This window comes from Anticarsia gemmatalis, chromosome 21 (assembly GCF_050436995.1).
Source record: "Anticarsia gemmatalis isolate Benzon Research Colony breed Stoneville strain chromosome 21, ilAntGemm2 primary, whole genome shotgun sequence".
Classification (NCBI taxonomy): Eukaryota; Metazoa; Arthropoda; class Insecta; order Lepidoptera; family Erebidae; genus Anticarsia; species Anticarsia gemmatalis.
In genome coordinates, this window is record NC_134765.1 from 7264748 (window position 1) to 7291951 (window position 27204).

The 27204-nt window shown below is 38.2% G+C and overlaps 1 protein-coding gene across 18 annotated transcripts in view; it reads left to right on the forward strand.

Annotated features, from left to right (window-relative positions):
- osa (trithorax group protein osa) overlaps positions 1 to 27204 on the forward strand; it is an 83181-nt gene that overhangs the window by 36376 nt on the left and 19601 nt on the right. For 16 of the 18 annotated variants that reach the window (XM_076128337.1, XM_076128352.1, XM_076128342.1 and 13 more), the window contains exons 4-5: positions 257 to 319; positions 24841 to 24970. In XM_076128337.1, coding sequence (XP_075984452.1) covers positions 257 to 319; positions 24841 to 24970 — 193 coding nt within the window. Of the gene's footprint in view, positions 1 to 256; positions 320 to 13426; positions 13766 to 23308; positions 23599 to 24840; positions 24971 to 27204 lie in introns of those variants that run through there. The other 2 variants (XM_076128353.1, XM_076128355.1) reach the window with 2 other exon arrangements.

Here is a 27204-nt window from a genome sequence, read left to right on the forward strand (position 1 = left end):
AACGTTGATAATGTCCGCTCAACTAGAATGTTGCCGATAATCTGAATGTTTGAAGCACGTACTGCCGGATTGACTATCCATTACTTTGTAACTAGATGGTTTGTTCACTATGTGCTACATTAAATTATACTAGGTACATTTGTACATATTGATTTATTTAACTTAACGTAGTAAACCACGTAGGTGATGGTCAATTATTCATCAATCGTATAACTTTAAAATATGTGCATAATATTTATGTTTCCTGGTGTTACAGGGATACCCGCCTCCACCGAGGCCGCCTCAACCGTCCACACCAAACACACACGATCCAGATTCGGTAAGTTTTTCTAGTTAAATTAGCCAATGACCAGCACTAAGTGCCTCTATAATAATAATAGTTTCAACCCGGGTCTGTACAATGCCATAATTCTCCCCCGTTATCAATCAACGTGTCTCCTGCTCGGTGAATCAAGAAGTCGGCGGGTATTAAAAAGCCATCAAGTCAACCAACCAAATAAGCTATCCCACGATAAACATAGCTTTTAACAATTTGTATTTAACTTTAGAAGAATCTTATTATATGTTGCGCATTTCACCTACCTTTATGGTGATCAATTTGTTCCTCGTTAAATCGTCTCGTCTGGTCTGGTTGTTCCAGAGCTAAGAGCGTTGAAACAGACTAAAATCTTCAACATGTTGTTTTACTATTAGTATATTATAGATTACTGTGATGTATGGTAGTTGTATAACGCAAGCTATTTTTACATAGGTCTCATTAAATTGTTCAGTTCTGGTCGACCTTACACTCGTGTGTGTTGTTCGCTAATGGCTGAATAATGTAGGCAGCTGGTCACGTAAAGAACATAGTACAATGTCGGTTACCTCACGTAATGAAGCTGCCTGTACTCGCCTACTTGTTAAAAACATTCATTTATTTTCACCGAATAACTATTACATTTTTCGCTTCATGTACAAATATTTTGATATTTATAAAGATGTTGGATAACAAAATAATGTGTCATTGGCTGTATCATGTCGTAGGATTTTTTCTTGACGATTCTCTAATCGGTATGAGAATGGTGGAATAAACATTCTGTCCAGCACGGCCAGGTTATAATATCTTTTTGAGGCAGTGATTTCGTTTAAAATTTCATTACAATTTAAAACATTTTTGTACAAGAATCGGCGCTCTGTAGCGCTTGAGTAAACTAAGCTTGCTAGAATGTCGGGCAATATTCGTTAAAACACATTGTGGCTAAAGAAAACGAGTAAACGTCGCGTAGCAGGCAAGAGCCGTCAAGCCTCTATTTGTGGACTGGCACTTCATATTCAGAGTTAGTATGGCGTAGCGTCCGGCGTTACGGCACTCTACAATAAGCTTGTCTACTGAATAGTGCCGTACACTGGAAAACCTACAAGTGTCCGCCTTGTACGTGTGGGCGTAATCGTAAATAGATTTATTTACATACTTTGTTACCAGCTGAAAAATGAAAGCAATTTCCTCTGACATAACAAAGTAGACGGAGGAAATAGCGGCGCCTTCTCTACATTATTTGTTATTTATAGACAAACCGTACATGATTAATTTCATGTTTACAATTTGAATACAGTTGTATTTTTACTTGCACGAACTTTTGCGTGGGCGTACTGTTTGTTTTGAACAGCATTCGGCTGTTTGATGGGGATGCGTCATGGACGTATGTGCCCTACTACTAATGTGTTTGCGAGGATTGAGATGAGCACACATCCCGCGGGCTTGTTGCTTATCGACGTCGACGTGCATGCATAACGAGTGTGATAAAAAGAATCGTTTACTACAGACTTCAAAGCGCATTAGAGCTGTTATATTTTATACTGAAAATGTAATCATGGCTCGACGAGCGTCGCTAGCTGTGGTACTAAAGCAATATCTGGAAAAGTATACACACTGACTTTCTTTATGTAAAAGTAATTGATGGGTTGAATACTTAACAACTGAAATATTGTTAGGCCGAAACTTTGTGTGATAATGTTTTGTTAACTACTAAATTCGAAACGAAAATAGTCTTTGAATCTAATAATTATCCTTTCAGTGATGCTGATGATTTAATAAGTTTGTCGATTATCTTGTGTATATTTCAGAGTAAATTGTCAAAAAATAATAATGATGTCTAAAATCGCATTGTGTTAAAGCCTGCAAAACTGCAATCGTGAGATTGTACGGTTGTATAATTTCAATACAGTAATATATGCGCACAATGTACTTTATACAACCCTAAAGCTTAGTATAGATAGAGTAGAGCGGGGTTGTTTGATGTTGATTGATACCGTTAGGCGGGCGCGCATTGTCTCGCCGACTCGCCCGGGGGAACCCAAATGAGTGAAATTATTAAACCGGGGCCCGTTCCGCGATGTGACGCTTTTTGTAATGAACGTACCGAGTGCTGTGAGCCGGTCGAAAACGAGGGGAAGCCGAAACTCGCCGCTCCTATCAATTGTAACAACAACCCATGCCTCGGCCCTCGGCCCTTGCCACCCAGCTCTTATTGTCAAATGTTTTTAATAGGGAATTTCGAAATTACAATGACTGCATTTTTTGTTGTTGTTCATCTTCAAAGGATCAGCTGTTCCACTTGTTTAATGAGATTTCTAAAGTGAATGACAATAATGAGATAAAATTGACAAAATTGTAGATTTTGGTTTCAATGGAATTTTGTTTATTGATTTGGGAATGCCGTTATATTTTTTTAAATATACTTACCCACTTATAACAATAGAAATAGCCTAATCAGTAGTCTTGGACTAAATATTTAAAACCTCCGTAATTCCATGTGATCATTCCTGCGACATATGGGTATTAAGTTCTTTTTCTACCAATATTTCTCTTTTAAATTCGTCAATTGTCAGTTAAACGTCAAGCATTCACTGAGATGTTGAACACAAAAGCCAGTAAGAAATTATTCACCGTGAGTCGCGAGCATTCACAGTTTGCGAGCTACGTGAAGGGTTCTAATTCGAGTTATTTATTTATGCAACTTTACGTCGGCACCGTAGGAAAATGTGCCGCTTCACTTCGCTCCCATGACTCGAATAAAGAAGTACTTTGTAAAAATGTCCTTTAACAATAATTCTATGCATTAGGCCCCTGCCTGGGCGTGAACTGTGATTTGATACTTTTTTGTACTAATGATTTACTATCGATTTGTGGTGATTACACAATGTAAACGAAAATGTTTGTTAATTCACAAAAATTAACAAACGAAACTAGACCCTTTATAGTGTGTTTGGTGAAACTGCATCGAGTCCCAAAAAGTTTATTATGATGGGCACAGGTTTTCTTTATTTGCCATTACACTCAGAGATAACATAAGTTCTTACTTAAGAAGTGTATTTAAGGTTCACATGTTTCCTCTAAAGTGCCTTATTATACAGCGGGGAGTGTAAATGAGTGTTGAAAATTAAAATGGCATAGCGTCAATTAAAAAGGTCCCAAGCAAATGAACAGCGCTCGGGTCTCCCGTGCACTATCATGTGCTGAAAAAGACTTTCCTAACAATGTAAAAGTAATGCATGAAGCGAAATATTCAAATGTAAAAAGCGAGAGGCAGGGTTGCTCGCCCGCTGCACGTTCATAATAAACGAGATTGAGTGGGGCGGTGTACTGTAGACTCAAATGAATGACGGTAACAGCGTGGAGCGTAATCAGCCGACAGGCGACGTGCGTTCGCATGTAAAAACAAAGCAAATACATTTTACTCCGAAAATTTCAGATGAAATTTCTCTAGGACGACGAGCCATGCCTAATAAATGACTTTTATATTCAACTAGTGTTCTATCACATTAACTTTGAAAAAGAAAATATCTTTTTCGGGCTTTGTGTAGCGTTTCTGTTTGTCACTCCGCAGTGTTAGTGAATTTCATTATGCAGTGAATTCGGAATTATATTTTGTTTATTACTTTTTGCTAGAAATGGTTTCATTGTACGTATCATCTTAAGCTTTTTATGGATTACACGTTGGATGGAGTATGGAGTTAATACACGAGTATTTCGGCGTACGTTCATTAAGCACGGACTGCCTCTGGCGCGCGTGTGATAGTGTATCCGTCTGTTGCTCATAGGAATTATAGAATACGGGAATTAACGCAAACCCACATTTAACCTTAGAATGCCTGACATTTCGGCGCAGGTTACACTATATATTAATATATTTCTCAGTAGTAGTCTGGAGCTTGGCACGGAGAAAAAGAAAAGGCTGAAAGGTTTTTTTCCCTATTCGCACGAGATTATCATAAAACGCGGTTGTATCTCATATCTACCTCTGCCTGCACTTTCGTGTACTGCAGATATTTTCATTAAGCAATGTGTATTGTTTTTTTTATGTAAATATGTCATTGTAATGGACCTTAATAAATAGAATCTAAATCAGTGTCGAGTTCCAAAATGAATCTCATTTGTCCCCTCATCGTGATCTTGTATCAAAATTGTGAGTAGTCTAACGGGCGCACGAGTGGGTCCGTTTCCTTTTTAATTGAATAAGCCGAGGGTGCTACATAATCCGCCGCCGGTGCGCCTCGAGCGCCAAAATTCACGTAGCACTCTTATTTGTTTGTCTCTCCAGCCCCACCCGGTCCCCAGTCTTTCACTCCTTCCGTTCCTACTTTCTCTTACTCTGCTTGTTTTTATCTCGTAGGTTGTTCATCCAACCAAATTAATTTACCATTCGGTGCTCGTATGTGTATCTCTACATTTTAAAACTTTAAAATTCATCACTGATTGGAACGGTTTTATTTGAATACCGTGTTTAATTAAATGTACGCTATTCCAGGCACCGAATAATATATTTTTCATTGATAAAATTTTATCGCGGACGTATATTTTATTTAGTCGTTTGGACAGATGGATGGAGTGGCCGCATTCGGCTCGAATGTAATTATTGCGGTCCGATTTCGATAATGCGCCGCGAGGCCGGTCGTGAACAAAATGTGGTCGGCCACTCGTTTTGTTGCATTTTAATAATTTATACGACTCACAGAACAGATAAAGCCTTTCTGTGTTATTTCAATTTTGCATTACGCGAATTTTAAACACGTTTCCATATTGTTGGTAATCTATCACATGTCGGAATGATAAACGAACCGCATACATTATTTATAGGAACATTGCAATTTATTTTCGAATCAATTTTTAGTTTCGGTGTGTTGAAATCCATTTGTGTGTGTATACGAGACAATACAAGCGCTATCTGAAGTGAATACAATAAAAAGATTTACCCCAATTACAGGGTCCGCGTAGGTCGAGGGAGCGGTTTAATCGGGCTGTAAAAACAGTGGATCGCCGGTAACGAGGCAGTAAACTGGACCGGCGTCCCATAACCAAACGAACTGCTTCGTGATAGCCGTGCACTAAAACACTGTGCGATTTGCGTACTCGAGTCTTATGTCGATCCCCAATACACGTATCACTAAAATATTTAAGGCATACTGGCCTGAAAGGGTGCACCTAAATAGATAGACTTTATTGGCACCAAAAGTTTACGACGTAGTACGTATTATGTACATTTAAAACACATCGTATAGCTGAAATCTCAATAGTCCCTTGTAACTGAAATACAGGCATGTATTAGGCGATATTAGAGGAGTATGTCGTAGGCCACTAAGTGCAGAATGTTCGTGTGTTTGAGGTCGGTTGCGTGCTGTGCCGCCGTCGCTGCTGCGGTTACTTTGTCAACTTTATGTTCTTACCAAACTATATATATTAACATATTTTACTACTCTGTACCTGATGAGGGAGACTTTTACCTGCTTCCGTCATTATTCATCATCGTAAACCACGATATTGCCAATAACGATTAGATCTAATGGCTTTAATATGGCAATTGCGTCACTAACCCATAACATTCCCATGCAAGTCCCGTATAAATATCAAGTAAATGTTTTAATAACCTCTGATGCGTAATACTGTGTAAGTGTACTTGTATTACATTGTGACAATCCCGTGTAACATAATGTATCAGTGTACATACAATATACATAGTCCAAATAAATAATTAAAAATTATAGACTTACATTTAAAGGTTTTAAAACTTCATTCGTAAGAGTGAAAATGCAGCAATTAAATATTACAGTATTATTATGTTGGCTGATGATTAAGGTATCTTAATGCAGAGATGAAGACGTAATTAAAAACATGAATGGTAACATCATCGAACACGATACAGTACTAATTTCTATGTGGAAAATACATTCTCATTAGGTATGAGTTATTCATTCCATCTCGGCAAAACAAGCTGAGATTTCTATATAAATAACATCAGCCCCTTGTATGAAAACGTAAGACGGTATAGTTTCCTTTCTCCCGATCGTAATGTAATTCAATAGGTTTGTTCTCAGTCAATAGAATACTTGAATAAGTCGAGTTCGCATCGTATCGTAGACCTTTACCGGATCGTTATTACGTTACAATATGCGGATGTGTGTTTTGTAGATGTTTGTCGTAAAAGCGACCGTGTCGTTTTATAGCACCGACCCAGCCCTGCGAATGGGGTCGAGCAGCAACTGTGGGTGGTCGTAATGTAACATAACCTAAGACCACCCTCCTTGTTTTATGAATTTTAATATACTAAACAGTGCAGTTGCTTTGGCGCAAGTTACGTCACCTTAGATATTTATTAATGTCACATATCTTATATGTATGTCATAAGATGTTAGAACAATTATTAATAGTAAAGATTGTTGCTATGTGGATATACAAGAGAAATATTTTAGTACTCCTCAACGCAGAAACACAATTCAAAAGTAAGATGACATAAACAAGTGTCAGCTGTGGGATATTGTTACATCCCGGTACAAGCCGTTGGTTATTGTAATCGTGACGGCATTGACCCTGCGACCCCATGACGTAACGAGTGTCACCGCAATCATCAATCACAGGCTGTTTTGTGACGTTTTGCGAGCTGCGTCGCCGCCGACCACCGGCGTCTGTGACAACGTGACCCGCATCTTTCTACAACATACACTCACGAAAACATTCACACCTTCGACACTTGATTTATTCATTTTGGCTTGTACTCATACTCGCCTGTATCATGTTCTCAGAACATTTACGTATTTCTTACACGGTGCATCACTAACAGGTTTCGGAATTACATTTAGCGGTAGTTTATTTATTCAATAGCTCATATAAAATAACGCTATTGAGTAGATAAACTACTAATAAACTAACCGGGGGTAAGTTGGCCAACTACTGTCTACAAACCAGCTGAAGCTTGAAATTTACTTATGGATAACTTACGGATGAGTCGTAAATCATATAAAGCTGTATTTTCCAGTTTAATACATTAGAACATCACCGTCTGTACTTATGTCCCACCTTGGATTATGCACATGATGTCATGTGGTTGCGATTTACTTACACACTATGGTGTCTGACGACGACTCGTGACCAAGACTTTAGATGACTTTTGTACGTCATGCCACCTTGCTGGACCATGCTGGATGCTCATGCGATCTTTGAATCCACCTAGGATAGATACGTAGATCTTGCTTTCGACAATATGACCAGATCAACCACCTGTACCTTCATTCACTTAGGATTGCTACTGGTTTCTTGTTCTTGCTGTTATTTCGTGCCCACTTATCTCCCCTTACATAATAAAGAGCACCACAAGGGAATGTCAAAAATCAACCTGTCTTCGATCGACCTCGCTTAACGCATTATTATTCTGAATTTATTTAAAGATGGCCCCTTCCTGTTGGCATCGTTCCAACGGGGATACCCCCAACATTTACCAGACGATTTAATAATTATGGACTTTTATGTGGGTTAATGTATGTGTCTACTCATGTTTGTATTTGTATTCATTCATTCAAGATATTCCGATGTTGAGAGACGGGATCCGTAACATATTTTGTAAATGTAGGTGAATGTCACGCTGCACCCATCTATGTTTTGTGTAAGTTGTTTGTGTGTTTATAGAGTTGTCGAGCCGCAGTAACCAAGCGTTTCTTGTTCGAAAGCGAGAGTTCCAAGTTTGTCGGGATAACGTTTTGCGTCGACGACTCGACTCGAAGAGATCGCTTTAGTTGTACAGCTCTCGTATTTTATGTAGGTTTAGGAGAACGTCTCAAATTCAATATCGAATCGAAACAGCTTTACGACTGCCGAATGTGTATAGTAAAACTCGTCTCAAGTTCATGCAGTTTTGAAACCATTCATACTGTAAATGTGTGTAACCTTCTATTTACCTTTCCCTCACTCCGTACGCTTGTACTCATTCATATGTAAAACAATGTTACTTACATGTAATGTTTGTGTATATCAATATTGACTCGTATATTTATTACGTTACTCTCTACTATGTACGTATTATGACGCTCGTCTGACGATTCTCCTCAGTTCTGATAAAAATACTTTCAAAACGAACACGCCTACGATTTAACATTTATCTGTAGTAATCTGATGTGAAATCGTCACTCAATTCATAACAATTGAGTGACGAAATTCGAAGGTTAGAGTGACGCTAATTTAGTAGCGTCAGCTGTTTCTGGGATCCCTCACGTTACGCAATCGGTGTTTCATTAAATTCATTATCGTGTCGATACACCGCACTCGGGTGCCGACCTCTTATACATATACAAATGTGTACCGACCGAAGACTGAAGGCGTTCATGAGCGGGGGATGCCTCCAGATAATAAATAACGAGTGCAACGATTGCGACCGCCGGCCCGGGGATAAGGGGGGTCCGGGGAGGGCCCGACCATTTTAATGTCCCGGCGCCAGACTTTATATTAAACATTCGACCTTGGCAGTGGCCTACATCGACACCGGGACACGCACACACGCCCACTTCTCTCGTCACGAAAAGAAAAGTTCATTCAATGTTTCGGCACTTCTCAACGCTATAAATAATAAGCGTGACGTGTTTACTCATCTAACACGCTATTTTAAAACACCGTCTTATCTCATCGTGTAACGGAGACAGTGTCATCGTCGAAGGTCTTTGTAACTTCGATAGACTGAATTTGTATTAGGTTAATAGCATAGTCAACACATATCTGCTTAGATTCTGCGTTGCCTGCTAACGTCATCAAATCGTGTTAGGGTATTTGTATTGTACCACTACGTTTTACTTTAAAGTCTATTGCCTTGAAATGTTTGTAGTCTGTATACTTTTCATTTTCACTTACACGCGAGACTGTAGACTAGACAATCCGCTTGGATTGAATATCTTCCACTTTTGTTCTCATAAATCGTCACCCTTGTCAGCACGTAAATTGTGAAAGAATTTATACGGGACATTTTGGATGATAAAGAACCAGGTCTTCGCCACAGTTACTTGAAATGAAGATTTAGAATGTACTCTGCTAGTTTCACCTCGGATACGGACAGATATTGCATTTCACAGATATTCAGTTAAATTCATTTTCAATTATAGTTAATATCAAACTTTGTGTGTCTGGAAGATATTTAGAAAGATGGTACTGATGTGATTTAAATGATGTTCTATGTTTTGTCCATAATTATGGAAACAAGGAATATAAGGTGCATGTAAACAAGATAACATTTTCAGAAGCGCATAGTCTACTGAAGAAAAACTACATGTTAAAAAAGTACAGTCATTCGTGTAAAACTGTATGTAAGGATACATTTTTTTTCTTGGTCAAGTCTGGTCCTCATGTATGTATTTCTTTCTATTATGATAAATGATTATATTATCTTTAAATCAGTGAATATTATAACGTAACTTTTTCTGTTGTAACATTGATAACTATGACTAACTAACAGGTATTTTATTCCGAACAATAGCTTAAACTTCAACGAATCTGCTACAAAACACAATTTTATATGCACGTATCTACTTTTTCTGCAACTGAGTTATAAAATTATATATTTCTGTCCCATGTTTCATTCAAAAAATAAAGAGTGATCCCATACTGTAAGCTATCAATTGAACAAATTTTATCTAAATCTGTTGAATAGATCAGGCGGGAGTGATGGTAAACAGACATTTACCACGCAATTTGTAATATTTGTAAGGATTATTAAACTTTTATGTGGTAGTAACTTTTCGAAATAAAAAGAGCTATGACCATTGTAAATGTCTCGATTCAAAAGCATCTTGTTAGATGAACAAGACAATTTTAACAATACGAAATCGTCAGCAACATATCATTTCCAATTAACTGTTACTTAATTGATGTTAATTTATTCGTCTTACATTGTAGCGTAATCACTGGTAGTGCAATATTATGTAATGAATGAGTTTACCGTTATTATTATTGCGTGGAACGAGTGAGTAATGTGGGTCAGTGACGAGAACAGAGGCAGGGTCGAGATGCCATTGACGCGTCTTTTAAACTTACGTAACAGTCGCGTATTGTTTCGCCAAACAAGGACACGGAGGATGCTCCACGCATACATATACATACAAAGCGCAAAAATAAATAATGTCTCACGCATGCGAGATGCTGCGATGCAAATTAAACTTTGCTTCCAAGTCTTCAGAGACACCCCGTTCAATGTTGATGTCGTTTTCTCCTGCTTACTTGTATAGTATGTTTATCTCTAACTGTGTTCTTTTCGCAGGTCCCTCTATCCGTTTATGTTGGATCAATTAACTATTAAAGCGATCGACTTTTACTTTTATGGACGTTGCAAGTGTCTCTAATAGAGATCTATTTCATAGATATCCCAATTTTCTGCCGACTAACATGTTTATTTTATGTTGTTAGCGTTGTGACGGTTACTATACTTATTATAGGCAATGATTATGTGTAATTAAATGTATTCACAACGCTAATCTTATTGTTAAATATTTTAGATTCATTTTTAGCTTGTTCACCTGCGATATCAATGGTTTTATCAAAACAAAATACGTAGGCAGAACAGTGGTGTCGGTTGAGCGGTGTGCCTGCAGGTGTTCGATGTCACTACTAAACTGGTCTGGCATCCGGTCTCCGTCTCGCGCAGCGCCCAACAGATGGCGCCACGTGTATCTTACTGAAATTATAACCAAGCATTGTTCAAGAGTAGGTTGTTTATAATCATCCTTCTTAATTCTGTATTTGATTGTAGCGTATTCCGTATTTAATAACCAAATAGTCACAAATATTAATAATCGTCTTATAGTGATAGAGTCAAAGGCAAAAACATATGTACTTAATCAAACATTTTTATGCTTGTGCCTAGAAATGGTAATATTAGGTTCAAATAATAATGTCAATATTTTACTCAGCATTTTAACGGGTAGAATTCACTCCAAGGAACTCTGGCGAAATAATTTTATGACATGGCTATAAGACAAATTGTCTAATTACGCTGTGGCCCAGGCCGCTTATGTAACTAATGGCGGTATAATCGCGCCCGAGGAATCCGATCGTAAACACGCTCGCTAACCCACTAAAACATATTTCTTTTATTTTGCGAAGCGGGTTGACTACGCAGCCCTGAGTCGGTCGGCTCGCCGCTTCACAGAACAGGTTCCTATATCGAAATTAACGATAAATCCGCCTCGGAGGTGCCGCCATACCGCCTCACCCTCGCTGCATATTTTCCTTAGTCCCAAGATTAACTCGACATTTTTGAAATGTATCTGTTAGTAAACTACATTTTATGAGTTTAGTAACAAGGAAACCTTTAAATATATTTCTTCAGTTTTTAAGTAAATAGTTTAGTGTCGAACGTTTTATCCAAATCTATACCGAAAACAACCAAGAGAAGTTTTGTTACATAGAATAAAACTGAAGTATTCAGGAATTAAAATCTAGTTTATCGCACAAATACAATCTGATTCTTCATATCACTCAAAAAATTTGCTAAACACTTCAAAACTGAATAGGTAGACAATATTATTAAAGAAGACAATATAATTATTTTTAAAGCATTTTGTTGTCGAATTATAACAGTGAGTCTGACTCCCAGACTATTACAACCGAATTTCAGGACTTGTAACTTATATGATTCTTATTTTATTTTCGCTACGTAGTTGTGTAATGCGTGTTAAATTATCTTAATTTACTTTAATGCACTTAAAATACTTTCGCCTGTTTTTCGCCTTGGTTTTATAAGTATGTAAAGGCATAATTTTTTACTTTAGACAGTCTATCAACACTATGTATTGTCACTTCATTTCCTATTTTTCTCATTATTTTTTTTTATTTTTAACCAAAAGGAATACTTTGATCATGTCTAAATTCTTGACTATCCACAACCTATTACTTCTACCTTCCCGTCAACTGAATAGGGTGAGTCTTTAAATTTGACTGATTCATTTTCCGCTTAACGGGGTACCCAGTCGTCTTTTCTCCGCGAAAATTTTGCTTAAAGTTAGTTTCGTATCTCATCAACCTATCAAGATAAGTTTTTTTCGACGACCATTTACGTATAGTACCATTATAAGGTTATATATGTACCTACGCGATAGTTGATGGACGAAGCTAATGGATTCATTTCAGCTAACCACACACTAAAATCTGAACGTTGTCCTGAACGAAGTTGGCAAATACCTATAACCCGTAAATGATGATCTGCTATTATTGGAAGTGACATAATCATTATGTATGACCATGTTATGATTTAATATAGACTTGCCAAATTTAGCTACATTTCGCCGAACCAAAGAGAGAGAGCGGACATATTTTATGTGTATAACACAATATATAAATAACCAGAAATGGACTCAGTGCGCATATGCATTGACCCGCATTCCCAATAGGCCATCACTGTTTGCAGTGCGACAGTAATGAGATGTGCTATATGGATGATAATATTACTACTATTGGCTCGCACACAGCGATCAATATTTCCTAATTAGTTATTAGGTGGTATACACGCGTTTGTGATTTTGAGTAGTTCAATGTGAATCGTATTATCTGTTATTATGTTAATAACTGATATATGATTCCGTTCATTATCAATGATAAGTCCACGATCTCATATTTATACGTCAGATCTGTGTGCGTGTATTGTATGTGTGTGAACAATTTCACATAATGAAGATAGTTTACGTCTGTATTTACATTCTACACACGCACACATTTTAATGAACAGCATTGTAAAACATCAAGTGTTTGTAAACTGTAACCTTTTATAATTCCTCATGTAGCGGAGAAGTTTGTTACTTCATGTGGACGATTCGCTACGGGGCCTGATTATGTTTTTCATGTATGTATCAGAATTTTATTATTCTTTTCGAACAATTCATAGGTTTCCAAGACTGGGAGTGAATAAATAATAACCAACTGAATGTTTCACAAAAAAGTTGTTACGTGCCTTCGGTACAAAGTAAGGCTCAGGCGAACAAATAACTGGTTGAGTTGGATACTTGGTTGAGTGCGTGCAGCTCGGCGCTCGGCGACCCCCCGCTCGACATTCGCTGGCGTGCCCTCGCTCGTCGGTAGCTATACATATGGGTCGGAGCGAGCGGCGTGCCGTCGCAATATCAGCCCGGTGAAATCGCTCGCCCGCCCGCTTCGTCGCACCGCACGCCTCGCCTGCGCCAGTCGCCGTGCGCCAACTGAAACGCGCGCACTGCTAGCGCAATCGAACGTACAATATTCCACACGAGGCTCTCGCTCTCTGGTAGCTTCCACCGCCGCCTTCGCCCCGGCTCTGTTCCTATTACCGGCGCCGGTCGATTATTCCAAACGTTTTGCTCTAAGGCAAAATTGTCACCTTTTTTGCATTAGTAATATTCTGTTGTGTGTGTGAGAAGTGCATGTGCGCAGCTCGCCCTAATTTGTGCATCGGTGTAGTCGAGAAAAGGATTCAAGACGGCTGTCATCATAAGGCTGCCTGCGAACACAGTAAGTATCGCGGCGGCCGCATGACTCAATGTAAAATGGGACGATTCTTATCTACCGCACTTGTGTGTGTGGGTGTGCCAACACTGAGTTTGCCTGTGTTTGCGTGACATCCGACCGCCTTCGTACAGCTGTGTGCGTTGGCTCAATACTCGGTTCTATTTTGTGGCGGAGCGGCTAGATGTTTGTTTTTATTATCATATGACCGGCGACTGCTGCAACTTGCTTTGAATTCAAATATTCACTGGTCCTCGATAATCCGTTGTCAGATTAAGTTATTTGGGGCGATATTGGCAATAGCCTACATTATTATAAAAGTTAACTAAATATAGTTTTCAATTATTATGAACAATCTCACTACGCTTACTTTCGATAATTCTTTGAATCACAAATGATAGAGCATATCGGCAAATAACGCTTTCCTGCTGGAATACATGACGGTTTTCATTTGCCGTCGGCAACGTTGTAGGCGCATTTGCACGGCGTTCTTCTATCTGCCGCAGTGAACACTATACCGTTATTTACAAGAAGCATGTTGAAAAAATATGTGTGTAATTATGCTAGTAAATGAAGACGTTACATATAAAACATAATATTATAAAGTAAGTGACAAATAATAACGAATATATTACTGTAGTCTTCCTCTTACGAAGAAGAACTTCTCTTCAATTCATTGTACCTCTAGAAAGTGTAAGCGACTGGTATGTTTGGGAAAATTTCATGGATGTGTTGAAAAAAATTTACTGATTCAACAGCATGGAAAAAGAGAGAATAGATGGATACTAAGTAATCCTTCCTTAACATTTTTATCGTACATGAATATTATACAATTTAATAAATAGTTTTATCTCAAAACTTTGAAATTTTTAAATAGTTTATGAAGATACCAAATTTTTAAATGTGTTCAAAAATCTGTTTATCTTCCTAACTCACTTTTTTAGGTGTAAAAGGCAAAATAAGTGAATTTATCCCGATATTTAATGAATATGTAATACAATTCTTCAATTCAATTTCTTGAATAAAGTGTGTCCATGGCATTATAATAATGAGTCATATTATTTTTTGGAATGAATACTTTTCAGTTCAGAGGTGCTCTTAGTTCATATCAACAATTGATTGAGGAAATACTTTATTATAACCGGTAATTCCCCGTATTTGTTACTTAAATTTGTTGTAAAGTACAATAAAGTCTTAATACGGATGATAAGAACTGAACCAACAGAACAAGGAGATATAACCAATATATTATCCATCTTTTACGTAAATCCCGACTATGTTTTTTACTTATATGGTATCCGATTAATTTGCACCCAAGTCCTTGACAATAATTTATGAAAGTTCAAGAATATGTACTAGATAATGAGACATTTTTAGTTTTATTTCTTCTTTTATAATAAACTGTGAATTTATAATTCTTCAGTTTTCTATCAAGAAAAAGCAACTATAAGATGTTAATACGGGAATGGTTTTAATGGTAATGTACCAATAACACTACACGTGTCATGTACAATATCTACATCAAACAATTCACTCAGGGCCAACTGATTCCAAAGTCAGCAGAGCTTGTACGAAGGTAACCAGATAAGTGCAAAAATATATACAGATACATTTACCTCTAGGCTCAGAACAAATACTCATCACATAAATATGGTCCTGGGTGGGATTCGAGCCTACTCTGGTACTACGGGTATTGCGGCGACTTGACTTGCAGAACTTGCAGTTACATGGACCTTAGAAGAAAGAAGATAACGAAGATTTTCATTCAATGTTTCCCGATTAAACAAATTGAGTCATGGGTTCTTTGAAATTATGACAAACTAAAAGCTGATTTATAATGGCATTGTTGACTATATATTACTAGGTATTATGATTTCGACTGATTGTCCATGTGTAAAATCCTGTTTGTATACACAAATAAATCATCAATGTAGCAAAAAACGTCTACATAAAGCTTTCGAGTCTTCTTACGATGTGATTACCAACGAGTATTGTTATCATCGCGCATGTGTTCGTAATGCTCGTATGCGTTTCTGATTATTTAATGCGATCTCACGCTCGACAGTGCTCACTTGAATAATGTCCTAACTGCCAACTATATGACGAATCAATCGTCGATTTTATTCTTCTCGTCGTAAAAACTATAATGGCGGAGAAAACGTCGGCGTATCACACATTCCTCTTCCGTCGGTGGCTCATACAAATTATACGATGTGTGTTACGTATAGCTAGGTAGGTGGGCCGTCATTATTTATGTTCTCTAACAGTCGACTCAGTGGTGTGGGTTAAAATCGGAGCAGTCAGCTGATCGTCCATGTGTGTGTGCGTTCTTCGGGAAACACCTTTCGATGACGTGTGCGAGCTCCGTTTAATTGGACATTCACATTGTTCCCTCTTGTTGTTTTTTTTCTGATAGTCATATTGATTGATATGCCAGATAAAAGCGTGAAGTGTAGTTCATGACATTTGTTTATACATTCGCAATAGCGCACTTTTTATTGGTCTCTGACTCACCCATTTATGTAGTTATCAAATGCTCATTCTCTATACTATTTGCTCATCTGCAAATTTCATTCAAGAACCTTACGATAAGCAGTAACAGTATAAATTTGTCGCCCGAGTACGCAATTAAATCGAATGAGTGGCATTGGATTCTGCATTATTTCTAACCATACTATTATTTATTTTCTGACGTCTCCTTTTCTGAAAACTTAAACCATATATTATAGGATTGGATGTAATGGTGTTGTTTGAACGCAGTAACAGAAAGAAAATGTTTTTTTTTTTACAATCCGTAAAAAGCTTTTGAGACGATACTCATACTGTTAATGAGTCTCAAACATGAATTTAGATAAGTATCAAACGGCCATCCAGCTATCTGGATAAATTTAGGCGGACCACAAGCCTCTCTTTTTGGCCCTTTACTCAGTTCACTATCTCCAAAAAATCGTTAGTTAGCAGTTGAATGTTAAACCTTGTGAAAATGTTAAATGTACATATTTCTATGGAAAAATAACTTTTACGACTGCAAAAATAATTTCGTTTGGTTTATAATATTTGCTAATATTTCAGCTTCAAAGGGGCAAGTCAAGATGAAACATAGGATATATGTATTATATTATGTATACTATACTACTAAAGTTTCATTCAAATCCGTCAAGTAAGTTGTTCCGGAGATTACAAACAGATGAGATTGTTCTTACGTCGTAATCGGATCCTTAGTTATGTAACACATCTCTTCTTAGTAAGCAAAAAAGGCGATAACAACACAATGAACCAAATATTCTAATGTGCTCCACTGCATTTCCAGAATTGCTGTATGCTGCTGTTCCGTCTGGTTATAGTTTTATTCGAAATGAGTTGCATATTTTCGACAACATAATTGTATTTTACTGCTGTTCATGAATTATTTTAATCGATTCTGGGCTCTTTTTGGGCTTCTCCTTTAATAGTTGTATTACCAATTTATGACACGAACAATGTAGAGACAAAAATCGGAAGCCCTAATTACTGTCGCCCGACCGATGGAATAATCATCTTGTCCATATTCGGCCAGTGATTGATAACTTTATGAAACAAAACACAAACTCATTACCAACCTGGGTGTAATTTAAAATGACTTGTAAATATACCCTATTGGGATTTACACGTAAACATTCATTATTAAACTTGTCATTTGGTAAAAAAACATGACGTGCACCGTGATTACGATTGTTGCCGTGTATGTTGTTTGTCGTAATGTTGTATTACGTTTGGTTTTTGCGCATCTATCATAAAGCTGTTGAATAATGCTTTGTTTCTTCAATCTTTACAGGCTATAGTGATAGCAAAAGAAGATCTCGCAATAATATCTTCATATCTGAAATGTTCCCAATTGCATTCATCCTTGTTTTAATAATATTTGTGTTTAGTCTTATTATTGTTGGTTGCCTGCTTGCTTGCATATTTAGGTATATCAGCAATAAAATTTCTCAAAAAATAGGATCCAATTGATACTTGCCGTTACATTAAGCAATGTTTTTGTCTTTATTTTTTGTGCTTTATTATATAAAGTCTTCCTGCAATACATCAAGGAATTGATATCCTTTTTTACTAACATTATACATGCAAAAGTTTGTTAGGCTGTATGTATGGTTGTTTGTTACGTTGTCACACAAAAACTGCTAAAGGATGGCATAATTAATGTTAATCTAGATAAGGAAAGCGATATTCTAAATTGTTCTTTGCATCGCGCCTTGCATGGTATGGTCAAAATCAAAATCAAAATCAAATCATTTATTCATTTAGGTCAAATATTGACACTTATGATAGTCGTTACAATTACTGAATCTACCACTAGCTCGGAAAGGGGGTAGAGCCTTATGAGAAGAGCTAGCGAGAAACTCACGGCCACTCTTTTCAATCGCCAAAAAGTTTTACAATGTGGTTGATACAATAATTGATCATGCGAGGAGCTGCCAACAATCAGCGATATAGACTAAACGTCAATTAAGTTAAATGAACATAGCTAGGTTATTTATTAGTCTCTGATCGTACCGTATGTTGGGAGCACCTACTAGCATGTGATAATAAGAATATGGGCAGCAAGTGAGCACTCTGGTTGTGAACATTATAAAAGAAAAAAGTGACAGTTTTATGAATAACATCAAATTGTACGTAACATCACCTATTTGCATCATTAATTGCCCATATTTTACAATATTTAGACCTACTGCTACTGAGTTTATACAATTTATAGCAAAGTTCCCTAATTTCAAAGAATCCTAATCAAGCGAGCGACTAATCCCAAGAGCTATTGTCGTTTAGATACTCATCAATTCTGTAATAAGCTTTCCTAACGAGATGTTCCTTAACAGCAACTTTGAATTTTGGCAGGGGTAAATCCATGATGTGCTTTGGAAGCTTGTTGAAGAAACGAATGCCGAGACCTACAAACGAATTGTGCACCTTGTGTAAACGATGATGGGGACCTACTAATTTGTGTCTGTTTCTAGTGTTGTAATTGTGTCTATCGCTATTTGTTGCGAAAGTCCCTAAATTTTGTTTTATATACAACAAGTTTGCAAGCACATACTGTGATGACACCGTCAGTATCCCTATCTGCCCAAAAAGCTCTCTCAAGGAGTCTCGCGCTCCTAAACTATAAATTGCACGGATAGCTCTTTTTTGAAGGACAAAAATAACATCTATATCAGCAGCCTTACCCCACAGTAATATACCGTAAGACATGACGCTGTGAAAATAACTAAAGTAAACCAGTCTTGCCGCATCCACACCAGCAAACTGTCTTACTTTTCTGATTGCGTACGCGGCGGAGCTGAGTCTCCCCGAGAGATGCGCTATCTGAGTGCCCCATTGGAGCTTGCTATCCAGACTGATACCTAAAAAAGTTGCCGAATCTACCAAATCGATAGTTTGCCCATTTACGACTATGTTAGTACCTAAATTCCTCGCGTTGGGCATAGTGAACCTAATGCACTTAGTTTTGTCAGAATTTAATAACAGATTATTACAAGTGAACCAGTTGTGGACCTGTTCAAGAATCATACAACAAGGTCATACAAGGTATTCTCATTCCAACAATGTTGTCCTATTCCATTACTACCAGGTTATTAAATAATAGCTTTGCTCACGATTCCGTCACCAGGGAAAGATCTCCCGGTATAAAGCATCCTATTTATTTAGAAATAAAGAAATATTAGCATACTGTCAATTCTCTTCCTAGCGCAGTGTATCTCTTACTTAATTAATTCAGCGCTCTACATCGTCACGTTACAATCGAACAATAGTAGAAGTTGGCGGCGAAAGTTGAGCTTCGGCGTCGCTTCCCCCTCCCAACACCCCCTTCGTCACAAATAAATAAGCCAGAGCCGACATCCGACAACAATAATAATAATTCGCTCGAGCCCGATCAGCTGTTTCGCCGACACCGACCCGAGTAACAGGTGGCCTATAAAGACATTCAATAAAGTGTGTACCACTTGCCTTTGTTGCGGAACCTTCTATTTTACACAAATATACACACACAAGCACACCCGGCACAAACCCAAGTTACCAAACTTTTTTTGCTTTGCTCTTACACAGCAAGTCATTTTCTGATAAGTTTCAAGACCATTTTGGTAATAAATTTTGTCCAATAAGTAAAACCTGGTATTTTGACGCTAGTTACATCCTTCAAATTTGTCGGTACTGTTTGCGCAGCAGCTTGAGAGCTGAAATCTGAAAAATGTGTCGGGTGCTACAAATGTTAAAAGTTTTGGCATTCAAAGCTAGACATATCTGTCGTTTCAGCCGTTTTGGAAGGCAAACACACCTTTTAGTCACGACTGCATCCAGTTCGACATGAATCATCTCGCTTAGAAAGAGCTCTACACAGATCGGAAACGTAGACATACCTATGCAAATTTACTTTGAACGAATAAAGGTGGCTGGGGTGGGAACGGGTCACGACCTTCTCACTGTCCCCCGTACACGTGGCTTGGTAGTACATAATTGTACGAGTTGTGTAAGATTATTGTAGGCCAGGCATTCTGTACGCACTACCCCGGCCCGACACAAAACATCACAGGCCCTCCCTCTTTGTTTACCTTTCATTTGCACGCCCTTCGTCCTGTACTTAATGAAGGACTTGGACTTGTTGATTTGATTTCTTATGTTTTGGCTACACAATGTGATTATGCGATACTGTATTTTCTTGAATTTTCCTTCTCTTCCCACTCTACTTTGCCTAATATTGTGCGGAACTGAAATATAAAGCCTTTGACAAACCTGTGTCACTATATTTTATGAAAGTTCTAAAGGATACTTAATGGTGATAATTTTGGTTAGAGTGGTCCCTATCCGCATTTTTGCTAATAGGTAATTTCTTCGAATGAGTTTGCAATTTAAGTTCTTCTGGTCGATAGGCGTAGTAATCTTGGAAGTTTGTCTTTATTCTAAGTAATAGACTGTATATCTAAGTCATTGAACCAATGCATAATTTATAGAACACGAAAGGCAGCGGTATCGGCGCGGGGTAACTCGGAGTACGGTGCAACGATTTGTAAGAGTTGCACAGCATTTCGCTCTCAATAGCGCGCCGTCGCCGATGACGAGCCGGTTATGTAATGTAAATGTTTACGTACCTACTACACGTGGCCGACACCACGTGCCCCAACCGAGAACACTAGCCTTGTGAATTATTTATTTACGACAACATTTTCGCACGCCGGTCGTCGAACTCTTGAATGGTCTTGGAACGCATTTACTCCGATTAATCTCGTCATGTCTCATATGACATTGATATTTTACTTGAATCTACTCAAGTCTCCGAGGACGCTATGTTGATTTTATTACTTCACTGTTTTTGTTTTATAATCTTATCACTGTCAATTATCGTAATCTGCTTTTCTATATTTTGTTTACAAAGCCACGGATTCGATTCAATATATTATTCAATATAAATAACTCCTGAGTACATCTGATTTGGACTTCCGATTTTATCAAGCAGTATGGTAACAGTAACGCATAGTAATATTAAAATGCTAAATGCTGCATATAAATAATTGGTACCTTTGATGATGTAGGAGAGGGGAAGGCAGGAGATTTGCGGTTATTTAGACAAGTACGAACGCTCATCAACGATCTATTTATAAAGTACGCCGGTACGCTCTCGTACCACTGACCTAGCCTACCAGATATTAATATAAGGATCTAACATTGGTCACTTCATCGGCCGTAATGAAGCTAATAACAACGCGACGTGCGCAAAATGATTAGAGTTTATGAATTGAGGATTCAAAGAAATACGAAGTAGACAAGTTCTGGACACAAAGATATAATAATAAAATTAATCATATCACGACGCATCATTCGATATAAGAAAAGGGAACCCATTAGCCTATAGACAATTTTTAAAGGTGCACAATATCATGTATCTGATATTCCAAAGAGAAAAGTTGTGTTGTACTGTGCGTCAGTATCCGTGTACCACAGCAAATCCTGTGTAAGTACTGCATATTGTTATCGGGCCCACGTGAGCCTTTCTCTCCGGCTCAATAGCGGGTTTCATGATCGTCGTCGCCTCGTTCCCACACCACTTCACCTATATAAGGTATCTAGGTAGCTACGTAGCTTGTTTGGTAGTAGTCGGCATGTGGTTGCAAGCGCTAGTCCCTCTATTTACCGCGGTGCCGCGTTGCTGGCAGCCTCCACACATTGTGTAGACGTATACCAACAAGAGCGATTTTGTGTTTATTTGCGTCGGGATTTGGGCCAAGTGCAGTCGGTCAATTTAAGCCGATCTCGTTCATTTGTGCCGAGCTGACGTATCGCATCGATGTGTATCAATCACTCAAACAGCTGATCATTGTTTTGTGTGATTGATACTTAGACGTCTACATGGCAATCTTCCTTCCTAACTTACTCACATAGGTTGATGTAAACTTCGCTATAGTAGTAGGTATGACCTGTATTTATACAAACTCTTAAGTACTCTTAACAAACATCAAACTAAGAGTATGAAATTTCTTAGGCAGGTAGTTAATTGAACTCGTAACTGAAAACCACTGAACACGTGCTTGTGCCATGGCCACTGAGGAAAATAAAGGAGCATAAGATATTAATAAATTAATGATCATGGGCGGATCCAAGCCTTGGTTCGAGGAGCTTGAGGTACCCTTGAGATCATGTCCCCTGCTGGATTCACTTCTGATTGAAAACTATCAAATGTCATAGGAGCAAATGTATACTTTGCATACTAAACCATTTAAGAGACTTTATGTGCACATTCTTGTCCCCACCATATTTAGATCGTCCGTCCGTCAACAGTAGTCAAGAAACGACAGGATAAAAATGATAATACTAAAAATTTAGTCATATTTCATAGAATGCCACTTGCCACTATCTCTAAAAGTTTTGTTTGGTTCATTTACATCAATAAGGCTGTGAATTTTTCTGTAGATAGACATAAGACAAGTTTTAGCATAAAATAAAAATGCACGGTCAAACGCTGGGCGTCAAATATACAAGGGTGTATTTTCGTACACATTCTTTAACAATTTTTTGCCAACTAGTCCAAGGATCACCAAACATCAGAGTAACATGGACCAAGTCAATTCAATTTACTAGTTATACAACTGAAAGCACTGTACAGTGTACAGTATCTAGATAGAGCCGCCCAGCACGTCCCGACAGCTTCCAACAATAATAATTAATTGACTCGTCCGTTCGTTATCGTGCTTTTATATTGACGTTCCCGAGTGAGCAAGCGAGCGAGGCGCAGTCGGAATGAAATTTCCATAAAAACTTTTGTGCTCCGGCGGACGTTGCGAGCGCACGTTAAAATCGTCGGCTGGCAATAAAACAGCGGCCGGTGCGGCGAGGCGCGACGAAGCGAGCAACGAGTGCGAGAGGGACGGCCTTAGAGATAATGGACTCTGTACGAAATGAAGAACGCGCCTGGTGCGCCGAGCGAGCGAGCTGGAGCACGGCAAAAACATCGCCGCAGTTATCGCGCTCCGCTCCCCTCCGCCCCGCGCCCCGCCCCACGGGCCGGACTCGTCTGATCGACGCCGGAGCCTCTCGCAGGCGAGCTAACCTCGACAGCGGGGGGTCGTGAGTTGCCTCGGTGAGCCCGTTCGAACATTGTGAACGCGTTGCAGCGCCGCCGCTCTCTCTATAATACGACCCAACACTTTGTATTAACTTCGAAAAGCTTCACATGTAATACGCGTTCTTTGGACGGTTTGTTCTCCTTGACGTTAGCTCATTCTAATCGCGTTTACCGTTGTATTGTATGTTGTAATAGAAAAGGACTACCGATTGATTTATGAGAGGCGAACACTGACTGCTTTGAAACGGTACGTACTATCATATGATTGTCAACTGTGTATATAAAGTCGGTTGAGCTTTTATGGTTTATTTGAACTGGTGTTATAATGCAGAACTCGTTGGAAACATTGCACTTTAACGACTATTGCATTTCGTTATGTAATTGTTTTAGTAACCCTTTACTTATGATCATCTACTCGAACTTCAGTATTAACTTGAGTGTGTTTGTTTTTATTTTGGTGTTCGGTCTGAGGCGCATTGTTTGCGGAGATTCCGTACGTTGTTTTATTGCACGATTACCGCAAGTGGCCGTGCTCTATTGACTCAGCGTGCTATTGTTGTTTCCAACCGGCGAGGTTGCAGTGTCAAGGCATCTCACCCAAGCACAAGAATGCATATGTTGCAGGGTTTATGTAAATGTACATTGATCTTGTATTATCGTCTACTAATGATCTTTTGTACCTTTTTAGATCGCTACAAATATACTCGCGAAGTTGTTAATTGGTAGTGTCAAATTGATTCGAGATTGTATTGTTTTTACACATTTATACCCAAGAAAAACTAATCCAAAATTCGTATTAGCAATGCAAACGATGCAACGAAGTAACAATATATGGAAAGTAATTACGATTCGAAATTATCAGAAATCATACATTTTCTGCCATCAATGAAATAACGATCAAATCACTAGTTAAAGGGAAATACGCTGAAGAAATGGAGGCCCAAGGATACTTTAAATGTCAGCCAAGACTGGTAGTGGTTTTACATATTGATGTAACGACTTGGACTATATGTCTTGTTTCAATGAGACCAATAAGTGTCCAGACGACAAGAAAAGTGCCACATGATTGAGTAGCTTAAACGACGTGGGAGTCAGAAAACTAACAAGCGACAATTCACGAGTGAGATGAACAAAATATGTCAGTGAAATACAGGCTGATAGAGATTCTTTAAAAACCCTTCTTGTCCTTGTAGAAACCAATAATTGCCGAACCCATCATAATGGCATGTACCTATCGTTGGCATAGAGGGAAAATTACATAGCCCATTTGTTCAAGTTTGTAATAAGCGCATGCAGATTTCATTTACACCCAGTGACGATTTATCGTTGGTGTAGAGAGAGACTTAAACAACTTATTTTTATTTCCAATTCTAAAGAATTAATGAATATTTTACATTTTGCGTCGAAACGTCTGGGACGATGGTGAAATCTTGCTATCAGTGTTACGAAATTGAAGCCATTATTATAAGTATGTATTTGATTGTTCCAGGATCTGACCGGTCAGAACAGCAATGACTCGGGCGGCAGCGGCGGCGCGGGGCGCGCTACGACGCCGCACCTGAGGCCGACGCCCAGCCCCACCGGCTCAAGCGGCTCTCGCTCCATGTCACCAGCTGTTGGTAAGTAAAAATATTCCATTGCCCACCATTTACTAGACAAAACCTCAGTACCTTCCTACCTTTCTGACGTAAATGGGTTCTATTCTTTAGCCAGAATCACATGAAAATCACCTTACCAACCAAAAAACTAATCTAATCTAATCCAAGTTCGTGTCAATGAATACACAAAACATGATTCAATTTATTATATATCTGAGCATGTCACTACAAATTACTAATCATGTCACTCAGTCAAATTTGAAAACAAACGATTGATTAGTTCAGTGTTTAATCTTTTAATGATTTGAAGAGCTGATATTGTTTGGAGATGCACTTGCGGCGCGCTTATTTAAAATTGAACCTTATTACCCCCTAATAAGGATCTTTTACGTAGTTGGAGGGTTAGTCGTATCTTTTGTTTTGTCACGGGTGTGTTGATCAGATTCGTTGTGCATACTCCGTCACCGGTAGACACGGGCTTTCCCGACATTGACCCACATAGAGCGGGCGCCCAGAGTACGCCGTATTTTGCCCCTTTTGCGGGCGCGAACCACCCCAGCCCACCCACCTTATGTACGAGTCGGGGTGGTCGCGGTATATAGGGCCTCGTGAAAAACTTACCCCCACCGACCGTCGGGGCGAGCACGCAAAACAGGACCTTCCACCCCAGAGGCCCACGAGGCGATCCTATGTGCCGGATAGCCACCGACTACCATTGACAACCTTTACCTACAAACTGAAGCAAAAAAACGAATCCAACTTTTACTTTGCCAAAAACTTGACGCAGTTTCATATAAATGCTTTCACTCTACAACAAAAATGTTTAACCTATATATTGCCTTATGATGACGCGCCGAATCAATCAAACAGTTTCCATACTAGTTATGTATCGAATACTTGAGGGATATGTTATCTATTGGATGTGAATCACGTATTCAATGTGCCATTATGTTGACGTTCCAATTTACATGTAGTTAAAATGTAGCGATTCTTAGAAGCACCCTTGTGGGGCTTCCCTCAAAATGACCTTGACGGGTTCACCCACCGGGGACGCCGCATCTTATATACTTACCCAATGTCACGATTTGTTTGATGTCGGTACGTGTACATAGCTACATATTATACAGTTACTTTTGCTTTCCATCTGATTTCGAGTAATACTACTTCATTCATGAAATGTTGAATAATGATTAACTCTGTTACCTAATCCAACAGTCGTACTTATTATATCCAATTTGTATTCACTTTGCCGACAGTTAGCTTCACCTTTACCTTGTGGCAATGTTGTACTTCTGGTTGTAAATTGAACTAGTTCGTATTTATGCTATCAAGTTTTCATTGAAGATAAACTACTCGAGTAATGAGTGAGCTCTGTTTACAGGAAATACTACAGTATAATGGCAGGAAAATACATGAGAAATACCATAGTTCAGGCTCTCTAACTCAATATCATACTATTCATAATCATTCATCATACTCGGAATAAAAATTGTGTTGCACATTGTACATGTTTTCAGGCATGTTCAATAACTAATGATTGGTAACTATTTCCAACCATAGAAATGGAATTGTTGTATTATACGCTGAATTAAAAGTACATTGTAAATATTATAAAAAGGATTTATTCTTATTCCAATCTGTCTACTTATGCTCAGAATATTAGTCTTTACTATGAATAAATTGAGAACAGAGAAAAACACCATGATAGTTCTATCTAACCTCTCCTTGTAGCCTATAATCAAAACAAACTTATTCTCAAAAAGTGAACTGCCACTGTTAAACTAAAGATAGCTACGTTTTGTTTACCATTGCATGGCTAGTTTTCTTTCTACATCCTTTGTTTATCTAAGAATTACGTCTTCATTAAGCATAGGAAGCCAAAGAATTCTATGTAACAATCTTACTTAGATTGTTACATTAAATTGTATTGTCGTGAGTCTCTTGTTGTGAGTGCCTTTGAGGTAATATAAAGAAAAACAGATACAGTGACAATATAGTAAAGAATTTAAATTAAGAACGCATTAGTAGCCAAACTGGAACGATGGTGAAGGCAATTAATTATATTTATAAATCACACAATCTCGAACTGTTCCTATGTTGTCATTACATTATTTGAGGTGAATACTAGAAACAACACATTCATTTTAAATAAGATCTACATATTGGGTAATGCTGACTGTAACTGTAATTTTATATCTTTATAGACATGAAGATATGCCGGCCGTATAAACACTAAACAGTTATTATTTTGTACC